The sequence below is a fragment of the Rhopalosiphum padi genome, chromosome 1 (genome assembly GCF_020882245.1).
Source record: "Rhopalosiphum padi isolate XX-2018 chromosome 1, ASM2088224v1, whole genome shotgun sequence".
Lineage (NCBI taxonomy): Eukaryota > Metazoa > Arthropoda > Insecta > Hemiptera > Aphididae > Rhopalosiphum > Rhopalosiphum padi.
In genome coordinates, this window is record NC_083597.1 from 39,761,614 (window position 1) to 39,780,785 (window position 19,172).

At 35.6% G+C, this 19,172-nt stretch overlaps 1 protein-coding gene across 10 annotated transcripts in view; it reads right to left on the bottom strand.

Moving 5' to 3' along the window:
* LOC132931966 (polypyrimidine tract-binding protein 2) overlaps positions 1-19,172 on the bottom strand; it is a 178,716-nt gene that overhangs the window by 33,511 nt on the left and 126,033 nt on the right. For all 10 annotated transcript variants that reach the window (XM_060998096.1, XM_060998094.1, XM_060998102.1 and 7 more), the window contains 2 exons: positions 8,485-8,631; positions 2,273-2,410 (listed from right to left, as the gene is read on the bottom strand). In XM_060998096.1, the coding sequence (XP_060854079.1) occupies positions 2,273-2,410; positions 8,485-8,631 (285 nt within the window). The remainder of the gene's footprint in view (positions 1-2,272; positions 2,411-8,484; positions 8,632-19,172) is intronic.

Genomic DNA, 19,172 nt, shown 5'->3' on the forward strand with positions numbered 1-19,172 from the left:
GGGTTGCTTGCACGCACACATGTTATATATATATATTACCCACACGTCTATTGCTATACAAACCATCCGGTAGTAGTAGCGGCGGAGGTTTAATGTGAAAACGTAATTAAATTTACGCCACAGGGGTAAACGGCGACGGCGGTGGATGGATTGCAGTCGATGGCCAAAATGCGCGGGCGCGTTCCGTTTCACGATACGCTTGGTCAGTCCGAGAACACGCGGAGTGGCGTCACGAAACGACGGTGGCGTAATTTTAAATTTCAGACCGAGACCGATAAATTTCAGAAGACCCCCTCCTACTTTTGCGTATACCACGATACTGATGTTCAGATCAAACATTGTATAATGTTCTATGTACTATGACTGCATACTAGTATATAAATAACGCTCTGTATACGAGATATATAATTTGTAGACAGTATATTTTTAAAATACTGAACAACATTTTACGATCTTTTTTTTTTGTATAGAATTAAAAACCAATTTTGTATCTCCGGGGGGCTTCTAAGCGATTGCTCCATTTGATCTAATCTCGTGTTTTACCATTGGGGTGGACTAACAGGGCTTGGTTTGAACCCGCGGCTGCAAACGTGCTAAACGAGCAGACATACACAATAGTGATGGATACGGTGAAAATAAACCTCCATCGTTAAAAACTCTTTTTCAGCTGAGGGTGATTTAACTGAAAGTTGGTGAACTACTTTTCTATGACACGAGTTGTGCTTATCCTATATATCATAATCGTTATTAATAATAAGATTATTATTATAATATAATATAATAACTTATAACCATGTAGTTATCTCTTTAAACAGCAATACGGAGTCTGTAGTGGGCTTAGATGATCGCTCTCTCTTTTTATGTATCAACTGTATTATAAATGGGAAACGTTTAGTAATTATTAAGTCACATTATATCTAAATTATAAATAATTTAAATGCCAAATGATATTTTATCGTTTTATGAAAATTAGCGCTCGGTATAATATAATATATGTAATATTAATACTGCACAGGACATCGTTCCTTTTGCACTTCACGGCAAATAAAACAATGTATACGGAAAAATAACCTAACCGGGTATGTTTGAAGGTTACAAATAGGTTTTCCGAACTGTCTTAAAAGAACTGCGTATAATTTATACTTAGATATATAGCGAGTGTTATAGTTTGTTTAATATTTTAGATTATTTAAACACCGTAAAAATAAATAGTGAAATTAAAGTTAGTTTTCAATAGTTATACCCCGTCGTTAAATAAATATATTATACCACTAATATAAAAATAAATTGTTCGCAGTTTAATCGGAAGACTTTGCTAGATTTACTATTGAAATATATACAATTGTTTTCTTATCGACTAGGTTTAATACATTTCACAGATTTGATGAAGGATATTGTCGTATCGTACATTATGTACAGTAGTAAAACAAAATAAAATTTCTTGTGCATTGTTTGGACTACAAGGAAGTGTCGTACCTAAATACTATTCCTTTATTGTGTATTAAATTGCACGTTTAATCATAATATACAGTACTAATATAGTCTATGGCACAGCAATCGTTATTTAATTTAAAATGTTATAGAAATTTAGTCTCAAACCAGTAATATCACGCGGAACTACTCGAATATAATATATAGAGTAATGAGAATTCGGTAGAACACCAAGCATGCGATAAAACAACCGTGGGGAATTGGTTTTCTATGTATAAACGATTGAATCGGAAATGCAACTCGATAGATAACACAATGAAAACAGAATTCAAAGACGATATACCATTACAGATGCATAAGATATAATGTATTATAAATATATGTATGGATAGTAAAACAAAATAGCTCGTTTGACGCATATTTTCACGTCTACGTACCATTGTATTATTTCCAGGGCGCACACGTTTCTACTTCCGACCACGTAAACACATCTTCGACAATATACGGTAGGTTATGATCGTTAGAGTTAATGATCTATCGGAATCGAAGTCAAAGTGTATATGTATAGTCAAATGCAATACGTTTTGAGATCGATAAAAAAACGTTGGGTATGCTTCTCGGAGTTAACTCTAATGCTCGTCATTTAAACATTATGATTCGAAAGTAAAGTGACAAACACGCAAGTAATACAAATATTATTTAAAATTAATATTTTCCTTGATTTATTTTATACTTTATAGTTGTTTAACCCGAATTGAATTCCACGACCGCATTTATGTTAAATTAGTGGATTCACGGTGGATATTTGATGTAAAAAAATTGTATAATCTAGTAAACTCACCTCGTATAGAACGTCAAGACTGATTGGAAATACCATGTGTTCAACAATTACCCGGAGCACCGTGTTTGGACCTCCTTGTACGTCGCTCTGGCCAGCCAGAGCTTGGGCCGCTTGTAGGGCCGCTTGAGCCGATGCATTCTGAAAAACGAATTAAAACCAAAATGATAAATGAACGGTGCAAATACGACGAAATATGGCTCGTATCGTTCGTATTCAAACGGGAAGAAAGGTGACTGCAGCAGATTTCTGAGAGTGGGGAGGTGCAGAGCGAGAGTTATTAATATATTATATATCTAGGCCCTCCATTAATAATACGGGATGTATCCACTACAAAAGGATGGGCAGTTAATAGGGATAGCGGAAAGTTGAGCTAATACGATGCTAACGACGAGTCGGACAGGCGATGGAGGTATAATATTTTATCGGCGTCAAAATGGATTGTGTTGTAAAACACCGTAAGTCCAAGCTTTTACATTAACCGTATATGCGGTATGCGTTAATTGTTCACATATGCGAATGTGCACATCAGGTAAAATCGATTATGTAGAGCCGAGGGGATGTTGTTTTTCGTATGATGTGCGCCTTATATTTGGACAGCAAGTGGTAAGGGTTGATGACAATAATACGTACGTACAAGCAACGGCGGGCGGTAGAAGATGGTTCCGCTTGAAACGGGAATGAAAAAAAAAACCTCAAAACTAAAATACCACGGGGGACGTTTACAAATGGCACTAGTAAACATTTAGTTTTATTCGGGAAAACTCGTGACGGGAGAGGCTGTATCAGCGAGAAGCGGGTGACTGGAGGCTAGGGGTAGCCGACCATTAGTCAGCAGCTCTACAACGTGCGTCTCCAGCTGGACACGGGGGATTTGTAAAAGCGAGTTTCGCTCACTCGCGCGACCGACCTCCGTTTCTGTGTGTAATTACTCAACTTGTCCGCCCTGGTACGTCACAATTAATCCAAACGACATTCTCGTCGAATCCCTTCCTGAGAGTACTATCGTATCATCACACAAACACACGCACGCGGACGACGATTTAGTGTCCTGAACTGTCGCTGCCACTTTACCGCGGTACGGTCTAAAAACACAAGAGTGTATATATATATATAATAATGTAAATATATATACCAAGTTGGTCATGTCGAAGAAATACTAAATTTGTCAGCAATCGATAGTAGTCAATCTAAAATTAAAATCACCGAATAAATATTGAAAAAATCACAATAATTTTGAGAAAAACAATGATTGCGACGAGTTTATATTTACGCTCCGGCTCATACAACCCTTTTGTATCGTTGTTGTCGTCGTCTATGCGTATACACACCTCCAGCCAGCATTTTTCATCCGGGCCCACGACGATGTTATCGCCACTGCCGTCGCCCCGCCGCGGAAGTTCGAAAACTTTATACGACCATTATATTATAACGGGTCTTCCCCCCCTTTTAACTCACTTATCGATCGTCCGAAAAACTTCTCTGACAGGTATCCTCCCCTTCCTTCACCCTATCATCATCACCGAGACTGTCCGGATTCCGGTTTCCGTCCATTTACGCCGAAGCACACGCGTTGTCACGTCGACTCGTAGTCTATATAGTATATATAATATATATATACACATAGGTATTATCTAATGTTTTTTCTCTCTCTGTCTCTTGTTTTTTATACCCTTTTCTCGTCAGATTAATTTCGAACAGCAGAAAACAAAAAAGATCAATGGTTCCGGAACGGACTTGTCACCGACGTTTCTTATTTCAATCCATCAAGCGAAAAACAAAGAGAATACTTTTTTCTCTCCTAATTTGCTCTCAAAATCCTTTCCCTTTTTCGCCATTGCCCTCGCGGCATTTTCATCAACCGATCGACCGCAAGGATTACTATATACGACACAGAAAAAGAACGCACGAATAAATACATTTTATTATTATTATTAATAATGTCTTATATCTCGGAGCGGGCATTCGGTCACCGAAGATTCGTCAACATGAAGAGGTGAGTGCAGGGTTAACTATCACGGTTTAAGACGAGGTGTACATATTAGACCAGCAAAGGGAAGGAAACAATGTCGTTATTACCACCTTAAGAAGGGTCCGGTATTAAATAAATGTTTATCTGCCACGAGCGCGTTATTGCAACCGTTGGCCGTTACGGCAGTGCTCCTGCGGTAGAGGGATTTATCGCGGTTTTATGACGTAAAACGTACCCCGACAAGCGTTTAATATTTTACGGCCGTCCGTAAACACGCGGTTATTGGATTCCGGATCAGAATTTGTACGGCGAAAATCATATGAGCTTCCATCGCGGATTGAACACGACCGGACGGAAACGGTGCGTTATATGGATCATTTCCAGTGGTCGTTTTTATTTAGGTAATCGTACGGTTTACGATGCATCGTCGGCGAGCGGTACAACACATATACGTATCGGCTTGCGGACATCATCGTTTCAAAAGTTATACGTCACACGGTCATCAAATTCTCGAGGGCGAGGCTCTGGGGTGCACCTCTACTAGATCGACGGCCAAACGTTCGGGTTTAAGTGCTGTTTTTACTAAATCGTGTTTTATCGACATTATCCCGGTTCACGAAACATGGGTATATATATATATATATATACTTTAAATTTAAACGCAAAGAATTTTCAGTTGCACGATACAAACATAGGGTGTAAACATAATATTACATAAAGTATCGTATCGCGCGCGGAAGTAGACAGATCAAAAAGACTTTTAAGATGTCGAAGGTATATATTATGTATAAACAATGCGAATGGTTACGGAAAAAAGCGAAACAGAATGACTGTACAATTTACGACAATATAATTCTGCGATTTGCTCTTTACAAAATCTGCAAAGGAGCACTGCAGATAGATATGCGTATATAATACGTATACGCGTCGACGATTCCGTGATTATTTTACGAAACGTTGCTGTACACATGGTAAATAATACGCACTTATGGGCTAGAATATATACAATATAATATAAATTGTCATGACAACGACGTGACTATATAAACGCTCCGAGTCGGTAAATACCTACGAGAAAACGACGACATGATAAATCGTATAATATAATACATAAACCACGACACGGACGACGAAATAATATAATACCCATGTGTGTCTGTGGGCACGTCGCAGCGATTATTTGTTTTGTTTCGGGTTACCCGACTGCTGCAGGTACCGCTACACAGCATCAGCAGCGCGGTATTCTTCATTAAAAATCTCCCGCACGGATAAGAAAATACAATACGCACACGCTGCAGATTCTGCATACACGTATATACGAGTATTATACAGTTATAGGCAGACTCGGCTGCAGTAGTGGCAAATTGAGCTCGCGCACTCAAAAAACGCATTTTCGTTCAAGATCCTGTGCTTACGAGTATATAGTATATAGGTATCTTATACTACCTTTTATATAATATACGTTTTACCATGAACCATTGTCATTTGTCAAAACACAATTGTATGTACGCGCGACGAACGACGGTTTTTGCATCTTTTGACATCCGCCTAACAACTACTAGTTATACATAGCTGGGATAAGGGTTGGGAAGCTATATAATATAATAATATGCATGAGTAATTAAAAACACAGATGTCGTCAGTTTTTTTAAATTTATAATAAGGTTGTGGGAAAACCGAGTAAGTATATAATATTATTATTATAAACGTAGGTATGTACTGTGTAATTTTTCACGAAAACTTTTATTTTTTTTTAATTAATAAAATTATTTTGAAAAGTCATTATTATTTGAGATCTGGCATTAAAATGTATAATATTTGTTTACACGTTTTTCTATACATAATAAGAAATAATTTATAGAATTATACATTTCACTTTAAAAGTATTTTAAAATGTCCATATAACTGAAAATATTCAGTAAATGGTAATACGGACGTATGTATAAATTATGTCCTTAGATCTTTCGACCTTACTGTTGTTATTATTATAATTATTATTGTAACTATTACACCACGATTTTGATCGTGATTCACATTATTATTTTAGCCGCTAGATTTATCGTCATATTTACTCGGCGCTCATATATTATATTTTATATTATTGACAGGCTATCGATCACGGAATTACACGAGCTAATAAATAGCCGGTAGTTTTCGTCCAAGTTCAGGCGGGATAGGGTCACCACCGTCGTCAGTATCGGTAACCGGAAGGACTCTGGCCGTAACCGGATACAAAATACGAATACGCTACCGCAAAATCTAAATCCAAGTGAACAGACCTTGCAGAACATATGCGTAAACGTTTATAAATATATATATATATATTCACATGGTAGTCATTATATTATATTTATTCGTAGTAATGTTGGACGTTTTTATTAGAGTCTTAGCTCAGAGCAATGTCACCATTTTACAACGAATCGTATATGTATGTGTACGTAGCGACGACAAACGGGGAATTAATAATACGACACGGGGTAGAATATATATAGAACTACAAACATGTACATAAAAACCTTAACCCCGTCTGGATGAGGAAGGATGAATGTTGGAATGCAAACGTACATATATATACTCGTTTATAAAAGCGAGGACACGAGATGAGGGGTTAAAAAACGGTTTCAATTTGTAATAAGCTCGTTAAAAGTTTTTAGCGAGCTACTGGCAACTCTCTCTCTCTCTCTATCTATATAAAAAAAAATATATATATATATAATGGCTGTTTAGGAGAAATCTCTATAACGATCTCGTGTTACACACTCTTTGTACATATACATATAGGTGCACGTATAAATGTATTCCTATATATATATATATATATATATATATTATAGCTCAGCAATATATAGTTAGTTTCCTCAAACTGTATGTTATATAATACGCCGTCACTCAACTACGATTGTACATTATATATTTATAGTGTATTAATGGAAATAATTATTTACCAAAAAAAAAAAAAAGTAATAATAATAATAACAATAATCTAAATTAATGTAAATAAAAATATACCTAATAATAAAAAATAATCCAATAAAATGGACACGGTGAGGCCAAAAAACTAATAATAATAATAATAATAATAATAAAAATGACCTTTCAAAAGAATTACAATGATATTATATTCTACCCGCGACCAAACACTACGGTATGTAAATAAAAAGGTATATAAAGCGTGTCGCCTCTCGCCTAAAATATAAACATATGATGATAAGCCAAAAAATATTAAGGTTATTGTTAATCTTTAGCTGATATATAATTATTAGTCATGATATTCTTCGACCTTATTTCATATTTCAAAAATATCAAATGGAAAAGAGGTTTTGACGGTGACAATAACACCCACTACAAATAAAAATTACTATAACATATATACGTCGTGACATTCATATAATAGCGTAAGAGTTGTAATAGTGACAGGATGGTTCGACTTTTTTCTTTTTTCGTCAAACCCATTGCCACCACAATGATATATTCTACACACAATAAAATAATACACACTCGAGATACCGCGGACAGAACATATCAAAGATATAAACAGTTTCTCCGCGCGAACGAATCGAATTTAGGTGCACTCATTGTAGTTCTGTAAAGTTTGTTTCTGGTGATAAAACACAATATAATATATACGATGATAATATTTTAATAATACAAAGTTCGAGCGTCTGTCCATTGAACGGGCTGGACCAAAATTATATTGATTTTTATTCCTAAAATAAAACCGTACATATAATTTTACAGTATTTGGGAACAAAATATTATCATCGTGAAGGCAGTATTATCTGTGCTACATTGACTTCATTGTTATATTTTATAGAAAAACTTTATTAATTTATATTAACTTGGTCAACATTGAATTGGTTTTCGAAAAGCATTATTCAATTTAGCGTTGTTATTATGATTGTAATTGCTAATAAGGAAAAAAATATCAAAATAACGAAAAAGTTTAATATTAAAACAAATTTACATAAACAAAATATGTTTTTGTTTGGAAATTGAATTTAAAACGTTTTAAAAAAATTGTATAGTTTTTTAAATACCAGTATTTCTACACTCTCCTGCACTTGTCACCCCTAAATATTATGCGGATAATTTTTTCACAATTTATCTACGTTGGGTAATAATAAGCCATACTCATTTAAAAATTAAGAAATCCAATTTCCGAAAAAAAATATAATAACAAAAACTTTTTTAGCTTCAAAAGATAAGTTTTTACATTATATAAATATATATAGTGAATACTTACAGCATTACTGTGCGTTTGGTCCGTTTTTAACTCCTTATGATTACTAAACTGTATGAACACAGCGCGACCTCTGAGTTGAGCCGTGCACGTCGTGAAATATGTAACCATAGCTGATGCCGATGTCTCGTCCGCCATCTCTAGGAAAGCCTGCAAAAACAAACGAGTAAACTGTTTATTACAAATTCATCAAATTGTATCTTTGAACTGTAGATATAATAATCTACAAAGGTTTTGTAAGCAAGGGATAGGAGTCGTACAGGTTGGTCCAGTTCATTAGATAATTTGTCGTCGGCGACGGAAACAGTAAAATGCTAATTGGCGATGGTATGATTTTTGACCTTCTGCTCGCGAATGAATCCCTGAGGGCTTTTGGGTGACAACGACCTGATGGGAGAGGGGAAGAAGGTGGTTTTCCAGAACGCATAAAATCAAATATATTTCCCGGAAATCTAGGTTTGTTAGGAACACAGATAGGGTGAGAAAAGTGGGAAAGTGTTTGATATCGCAGGACTAGAAGCGTCGTCATCGGATTACGGCGTCGAAACCGGCGACCGCAAAACATGGTCGACTGCAGTTCTACTTTATAGGTATACAATTGTCTCTAATTTTCACGATTCTCAGGATACTATTTAAAGAAATATAAACGAGTACGGATCGAGGAAAAAATATTAAAGTATACGTTTGTCTTTCTTATTCAAAATGTAATATTTCCCTGTGTGTTTTGTGAAACAACAGTGTCTGTCTGGACCTCTCGTCATAATAGTTATATAATATAATATAATGATCATACATGTTGTGTTTTCGTATCGACCTCGAACGCGTTTGTTTTTTGATTTCGAAAAAATAAAAAAAACAAATCAAACAATTCGATATCCGAGCGAAATATTATGGTAAGAAATAATGTTTTTTTACATTAACATTTTCGATTCAAACTGAATAAAAATATGCGTGTGTATGTGAGTGTGTAAACACGAGGTTCCGTTCCTTATTTTTTTTTTTTTGTAGAAGTAGAATAATATATATTCGCTTATGTTTTTGCCTATCCAATTTTCTTACGTAGTTTCCCGACAAATACGAAACTTTTTTTTATTTATACGTAAACATAATACATACAAATATATAACAAACACGAGCATTTTAATATAAAAACTGTAATTGTGAGACTCGCTTTGATTCGGTGCAGTCAAATACAAATCGAAGTAAAATCTATAATGCTCGTAGAGGTAATCAAAAATTTCTATTTACATCATTTATTTTTTTACTTTTATTTTCGTCTTCGTTTGTTATATATTTGAGAGTTAATATGGATATAACGGGTTCGATAGATATTTCGTCACAGAGAGTCAGAGACGTGCCATCGCGTGTACACTCGATGACGCATTAATCGTAATAACCAATCTTCAGACCATGTTTGTTCAACGCGCTAAAAGCGTTGAGCCATTGCGGCGAAATAAAATCCATTCACCACGTGATCCCTCCATATTCGATGTCCCACCTCCCACATCTATAGACTGAAGCATATATAGTGTAAAAACGCACGCACACAAATACACAAACACCTTGCACACCCGGTGATGATAGTATAAACGGAAGCAAAAATTGCTTTGCGGTTTTCCATCATCGTCATTCACCGAAAATAATAATAATAAAAATAAATATACAAACTTTTTATTATTATTTTTATCAGAACATAATAAAAGGGGACGACATCATTCATTTCTGGCACGCGAGTATATACACACCAATAACTCTCCTATTCCACATATATATATTTAACCATCTTTTCTTTTCGTCAAAACGTGAGGCTATTATACGTTCGCCAAACCCGATGACTCGATCTACCCGTACACCATGAAAGTTATTAGGCAAAATATTTCTCCCCGGTGTGTACTTTCTACATACTGATCTATATATGTGTACTACAAACAACAACAGGTATACCTGCAATGCATCGCTTTTATATACGAAAAAAGGTTTTTCGCCAATTCCCTGCAATCTGCCACGTGCTAGTTTTCACATTTCAAACTTATTATTATTATATTTTTAACTATTTTTTTTTATATATATAATATATATTTTCATGAGATTCATCCGAAAAATTGAGGACTCATATATAAAAAACTCCATGTCGATTTAATACGTTTCGTACGACGCAGGTAGGTATAGGGTATAGGTTAGGTTACGGCGGCGGCGTTTCTTTTCTTTTTTTCTCTTTTTTATTCATGATAAATAGTCGTCACCAAGGCATCCCTCTCCGTTTTCTATTCAGATTTTATGTACCATCGACCTCTATTGTCCGTAAGTACGGTGTTCTGACAAAAGGTGACAAAACTTTTTGGACAATTCCCTTCGACTCATCCACGTACATAATACACACACACACACATGTTTACTTCTTCTCCGCATGGGCTGAACGTCTTAGCAACCGGAAAAATTCGCTACAAAAGCCGGGTCGTTTATCATCTCGCCAAACACTCGCGGTTTTCTACACGACCCGAAGTCGAAAGTTTGTTTTATTACCCTCCACCCAACACCATCCCCTTCACAAACACCTTCGTACTATAACTATCGCACGACTATTGTGTGTTGCTCTATTGATATTTTTCTCCCCTAACGCGTAAACGTATTAAAAATCCCGTCGCAGAAAACATTTCTAAAAATCGATATTTCAACACGTATATAAAACTGATGTATATGATGTATAGAATAGGTAACATTTTCTATTTATATTGAAAATAAATAACTATCTACCCGTTAATCCTAAACGTCAGCCGTCGATCACGATTATACTATATTATATAAATACCGACTAAAAATTGTTCAAGAACAGGAAACAATTCGATAAACGTGCGAAAACTTAACGATCATTTTTTTTCACACGGTATGATAATTTGCGCAGTCGCGGTGACGAGCCAATCAGAAACATTTTCCCAGACATGATTTCAAAGGTATCAAAGAAATACGATTACAGCGACGTTATAATAATTACAAGAGAGAAACAAACGCAATTAACCCGTTGCTGTAAGCTGTAGCTATATACATATCCATTGTCTTAAATCCGCTCTGGCGTAACCGCAGCAGCGTCTTCGTCCGACTGTAACTATTTATTACTTTTCTTACTCCGAATGTTATTGTTATTATATTTTTTTAGCGTTCTAACTAGGAAACGCGGGAGTCGTTAATAATTAATTTACACATTACGATTAGTCCGAAGCATACATATATAATGCAGAGTTATCCCTAAACACTGGTACTGCAAATAGATTTCCCGAAGATAACCCATTACTTAATTTTAAATTATGTGCTACGGTTATAGAGGTTGTGAACCTGAACCAGGGGATTTCTGGGCAATTTACTTCATTAAATCTAAATAATAATATTATATCTGCCGTTATAGAATGATGCTGATGACCACTATAAATTGCTGTAGTAGCTATCTATACTCGTAATCAAGAAAAGTTTTTAATATTCGAGTATGATTTCCACGTTTTGAACCTATATAGAGGTACGTTAAATATTAATGTTTACTTATTTGAAATAACACCTGCTATATACAGGAAAATTGATAAAATCGAATGTAAGATGGAACTGCGAGGTGTTAATAGCTATAAAAGCATTTATAGTGGTGGATTAAGTTTGGCCATCGCCACGGATTAAATTCCGTATAGCCAGTATGATCCACATAGTTCTTCACTGTAAGCAAGTCGTCTATACACTGTAAATGCGTTTGTTCCCAGAAGATTTGTTAACTTGGGAAGAATAGCCTGTAGTGACGAATGACGAGCCACGAAATAATAACCTAGCGCGAAGAAAAGGCGAGGCTTGACACGGCTGTAGGCCACCGAGTATTAATCCGTCCTTGCCGTCGTCGCGCGTGACAGATAAGCTTAATGGAACAGAAGTTTTCTTCACGCTGCCACAAAGTTTTTACCGGCTTTTTCGAGAAAGAGTTTTACGGGATTTAACGCGATGACACAAAGTGCCCACTACAACAGCAACTATTGCTGAAATACATTGGTTAAGTATAGAAACAACTAAATATAAACAAAAACCGATCTCTTCGTGTTATATCAAGGTCGCGATCGTCGTAAGTACTAACTGAAATTAATTGTCTCATAATCCAATATGCGATGAAACTTATATAAAATTATTTAACAGTATTTTAAAATGTAATTTTTTTGATACATCATACAGTGAACTAATATTATGCATGTAAACACATTATCTATAAACTATAAACTATATCCACCAAGATAACGATTTTATGCTTATATAATAATAATAATATATACTATGTAGTTCACGGTGGTAGTATTCGACGATCGTAAAAGATAATATCATATACGTATAAAGCAGGTAACATGGTGGGTAAGGCGTAGGATTGAAAGTAAAATCCATTTCCAATTTGCTAACAAATCCGCAAGTATATACTATAGCTCCTCTTACCCGCCACAAATGAGTACGCGCGGGGTCACCCCTCATGGCTTCCACAACCGACTCCGTCAAGTTCGCCGTTCGACAGACTTATATCCTCCTCCGAAGAAGAAAATTGATTCAGTGGTGTGATATTATATAAACACGCAGGAGGGGGTAGGTGCTGTGCGACGCATACACGAGGTGGTTCATCTCGTCGCGCGTCAAATCCCGCGGAGAGTCTAGTATGATAAAGGTATCTGCGGTATTTATATATATATATAGTTGCAGGTTTATGTATCGTGTAGGATATAATATACACGGAGCAAAAGGGAAAAAAGGAAACTAAGATATACGTGTATATAATAATAATAATAATATATCACGTGCGTGTGAGTGTGTAACATCGTTGCGTTAAAAAAGGAAACCGTTAAAGTAAGAAGATTGAATTAGGAGAACGCTAGCTATTTTTTGAGAATACATGATATATATACATACATATACTGCACGTGCTATATATACATACATATACTGCACATGCTATATATACGCGCGATATCTAGTTATTATTTATGAGCTGCGGTTAAATAGGAGAAGAAATAATACGATTTTCTTTTCACCAATTTTAAATTGGGAAAAAACCAAGTATTTACATAATATTATTATATGGCGCACGATGGGTTCATTGTACAAGACTGTCTGTAAGATAGAAAACAATTATTAATAATAATTACTATATATATTATTTGTTATTAATAATAGTTCGAATTATGTATATACATTTAAGTATGTAGTAGGTAATATAATTAAAATTCAAATAATTTAATAGGTCGGCGATCGCTCAAGCTGGGTAAAGTACCACGCACGATATAGCCAAAAGTCATATTTACCAAAAATTTTTCACTGGGCCGGTCTGGATAATAACCAGTATCGCGTATATTGTATAGAGGTACCGCACATGAACTATTCAGATGGGTTTGGTTAATTTAACGCGTAAACATTTGTTTTTGAGAAAATGAGTTTACATTACGATATAAAGTATTAATGGGGTTTTTACGAGTCTGTGTATGCGCAAGAACCGAAGCTCTATTATTATGTGAACGAGAAAATTCATTTCGTGGCGGCGGTTCGTAAGCAAATATTAAATTAGGAGTAAAAATGGCCGTTTTACATCGTTTTCAACTTGTTATTGTTTGTTGCTATTTTTCCTACAATTATCCCGGGAAATATTTTACCTTAGTCCCTAACAACAACAACAATAATAATAATAATGATGATAATAATAATACAAAATACACGAAACGACGATCAAGACCCCGTCGACCAAGTATTATATAAGTAGAAACTTCAAAGGGGTGCGAAGAGGAACACTAACGACGCAAACGTTTTCTTTATGGTTCGACTGGGGAAAGTGTGTGCGTATGTGTGTATGTGCGTGAAGGATAGGTATCGGACAGGTGATATAAAGTGGACAAAGTCCAAACGGGAGTTCGAGCCGATCGTCTACACTCCACGAGTTTGTCGATTGCGAGGTTTAATTACGGACAAGCGAAACTTTTGGGAACGTCAAACATGCGGCGGCCCCCACAGGTGGACTGAAAGTTTTACGCACGTGACCGAAAACGGATTGATGCGAGGATCGTGACCCGTGTACGGCAAACACATATATTTCGTCGTCATATTATATGTAAGAGAGACGTCTATAATAGGATGAGTAGCACTCCCGATATAAATGACAGTTTTCGTATTCTGGCGGTAGCGATGGCATTGGACCTACGAGTATATATTTGATACTCGAAGAACTCGCGTATTAGTTACCACACGATATTCTCCAAAATACTATGCCGAGAAGATAACACACATATGTACTTATATGTAAATTGTCGATAAACTATTGTTAATATTTATTGCATATATTATATTATATATAGGTATATATTACATAAATCATAAATGAAATCGAATTAACACCAAATAAATACTTCACACAACCGTGTCTGGAGATCGACTGATATCAATATTGCAGTGATTTGGGACACTATACATAATACATTTATTTTTAATATTCTCGACTTATAATACTATAGGATAGTGAAAACTATAGGTAACTATACCATAATTTATTATTTGAACATGAAATGAACAATACTTAATTTTCTTTTCGTAGGCAATTTTTTAATAGGGTGGTTATCGCTTATGCAAAATTATTCTTATTCTGTTTTTAATTGATATTTTTATATCTAATATAAAAAATATCGAACCCTTTTAAAATTTACTATTTGTAAATTAACAAAGTGTGTTGAATGAATTACTTTCACAGTCCCAGCTGCATTAACCGATTATATACGTTCGCTTGTCGAAGAAAAACTATTTTCAAATCATGTAAATATTTAATTTGAACATCCCGCTACAAAATTAAATTAACCTAATACTATACTCGAAAAAGTTACAAGTATACTTGTGATATATATATATATATATATATATATATATAGCGGTATATTACTAAGGCCTGAATATATATATCACTATATAAGGGTTCAGCCTAAAAATTCATTGCGTGAAAATGGAAATATACTTTTACTGATAATCGCGTAATTATTGTCTTCGATAACTTGTAAAATATCCTGGCGAGGTTCGTAATTATTTAATTCAGCTATCAAAGTTCGTGAGCGGAAACCCGCGGAACCAAAAAGAACAAACAGATTGTTTAATATTTGCCTGGTGTGCTGAACACACAAGTATATATGTATGAAATTTTCGAAGTAAGTTTCTGAGTGAAAAAACAAACATCTTATACTCGTATGGATGTCGACGTAAACAACTATATTCCCACCAATAAACTTTTCCCTTAACTATATTTATAAAACTTTAGGTAAATCGTTTAATATTGAACTGGTACCTGCAACCTACGTGAATGACCGCGAGCAACATTAAAAATAACGCCCTTCTTTGGCTAAGAACAGTGTATGCTAAAAGGGTTTATAAGGGGAAAATAAGTATAGTGCATAACAACAGGTATATATAATTATTTAATAGCATTAATGGGGGAAAATGTATAATTTAATAAACGATTATGACGAACAATTAATAGTATAGATTAACACATCGTTGCATTAAAAAGTTAAAAGAATTGATCAGATTGATTTATAGTGTTTGTACCTAAATGTTTACAACTGTGATTTAAATCAGATATAACCGTGGCAATGTGGTGCGACAGATCTTTTTAGAAGAAGAGATTTTTAAACTCTGATTTAATTTATGCTAATTTAATAATAAGTGGAAATTAGAAGTGGTAAAAAAAATACCTGCGAAGTAAACTAGATCTCGATAAACCGTATTTATATATATTTAGGCTACCACAAATATATATTATGAATTGTTACATCTCAATAACATTTATTGTTGCAGGTATCAATGCGATGTATCGCGTCGACATTACGTCTGGTGAAACATTTTTTAGTATAAACCGATATACCCTGTAAACATTTAAAATAATTTTATCGCGTGCACATTATTATTATTATTATTATTATATAGTTATCGTCGCTCGTCATTATATTGTGACATTGTGTATAATACTCGCATGCATACCAACGAGCCTTGAAAGCAACAATCGACAAACTGTTGCCAAAGGCGATCGATGATTATAACCATCGTCGTCGGTGCCACCCCCGTACCTGTTGACAGTAAGGTTTCGTTCGGAATAGAAACAAGACGTACAGTGAGGGGAAGTTTTGCCAGTGTTGCGCGTGCGGCACGGTGGCGTGAAAATAAATAAAATAAAAACCGAAGAAGAAACAATCGTAAAATGAAAGCGAGCTTACGTGTATGTATATGTGTGCGTGTATCAGAAGAGGAGGGGAATCGAAAGGGGAAAAACACCATTATTCGGACTATAAATATTTAAAGACGGTGAAATAGAAAGAAAAAAAAATGAATAACGAAAAAAAAAAGACTGTGTGCACGGCAACCTCTATAATTTAAACCTTATTTTGTGTCCGACAAACTGCACACACGTCACAATAGGAATTTTTTTCAAATACCTATATAATAATAATATTATATCGCAATGCCCGCGATGACAAGACGACGTTTTTGACGTCCGTTCGTCGCTAGCCGCTACTCGTCGTAGTAATACAGCGTAGGTGGTATTAATATATACAATAATACATAGCAAACGTAGGTTTATACCACCACAGGAGTACAGGTATATATGCATATATAAACATTATAATAATATATATGTTTAAAACGTCATGGTTTATTCAGGACATATATGTGTGTGTGTGTGCGTATATGTGTATATATATATTCCCTCGGCGTGTGTGAAGCATGTGTCTATATATTTATATAGCTACACGATATGGGCCACCCCACCCCATTATGCATGCGTGTTGTTTGCTGAAAATCAAAGTCAAATTTTGACAGCCATCGCCGCCTTGTCGACGTCGCGCCCCCGTGTATACCTACCTATATTATTATGTTATACGTAACGTCGTATTAATAATATATGAAACACTCGTCGCGGACGTCGTCCCTTATTTCTGTACAACACACACATAAGTGTAGGTATATGGTTATTACGAACGCGAACATATTATTATTATTATTATTATTATTATTATTATTATTATTATTGTTATACTACCAGGACCGAGTCATATATATATATTGTTTGCCGGTACTTATAGACAAAATATATTATAACTGCTACGACCTCGTCAGAGCGATCACTCGCGGTATTATATACGCATACACGGCGCTCAAAAACGTTCGATAGCGCATGTCTTGGTGTGATCGATACACGTCATACATCACGACGTCAAGTCTGTATAGCTATAGGTATCTGCGTCTATTATTATTATCGTTGCGAAATATCGTAAATTTCTCACTAAACTACCCTGCCATACACCGCGACTGCGAGAAAGTGCCCGGGGTTTGAGTCATATAGTTGTAATTGAATTGTTACGATATAATATAATATATTATTATGTAGTATACATATTGTTCGTCAAGTATAATAATAATAACAACACACGAGTGTAGGTACCTATTCGAAATGGCCGTATATTATTCCGCGCCAGACGACGGTGACAAAGGTTACTACTACGAATACATACACTGCACACACACTAAAAACATAATAATATGTATATAAGTATATATAGTAACACACATCACGTGCCCGCGCACGGTTCATTTGGCCGGTTAAATTGCTAACGATAACGTGTATGCACACAACACACTACAACGTCGTTATATAGTATTTTCGGTGTTCGACAGTGTTTGGTTTCCGTATATACACACGAATGTTTTCGCTTTCAATTATTATTTCATATACGGGCACTAGCGCGCATTGATGACGACTACGACTACATAGGGTGCCGGCGCTCCACACGCACGACTACATATGTGAGTGTGCGTGTGTCTGTACGTACAAGTACGACCTAGCCGCGGGTAGAGTGGTTTTGTTTACGTACCTGTCGCGCGCACATTAATTATGTCAAACACAATTAGGGATGTCCCCTCCTCCGCCCGACCGATAGCACCGCACCGTTTTTGCCGCGCCGTCCTTTGGCGGGGAGACTAAAAGGTGAAACGTTCCGTGAGGATGAGGGAGAGGAGTAGACGAACGCCGAAGGATTTAATCGAATTTCTTACGTTTGGCCGGGAGGCACGCACACACGATGTCGGCGGCGACGGCGAAGCCCATCAGTTTTACGAAAACCTATTTCACTCACTTGCTCAAAATGATGATTTCACACTAAACGTAGAGCATCGCAAAATAACTCTTCGCACGCGGCCGTTTTTGTATTTACAAGTTGCATGGTAATCGTACGATCGAGTCGACCGAGCTTCCATCGGATAAAAATACGTACTTGACGTATAGTGAATATTCACCGTATTAACCTACAGACTCGCAACCGATATTCATTTTAATTAGCGCGTCATGTCATCGCTCGTCGATGTACTATATAATAAAGGTGGGAGTGTGTGTGTGTGTGCGTGCGTGCGTGTGTGGGTGATATGAAAACGATGTTTGTTTAAAACGTTAGTTTTCACCAGAATCGCATAAGTATCATACACACGCATTTATATGTATATAACGTTCCGAGTGAAAAAATTTGAAAAAATAATCCCTGAACGTATGACTATCGCGATGAAAAGTATTTTGTTTACATGGGTAAAAGAAGAAAGTGCAATATTATGTTTTACTGTTGTTTTTCGACAGAAAATATTTCACTTGTTAAAACTTCAAACTGCATACAACA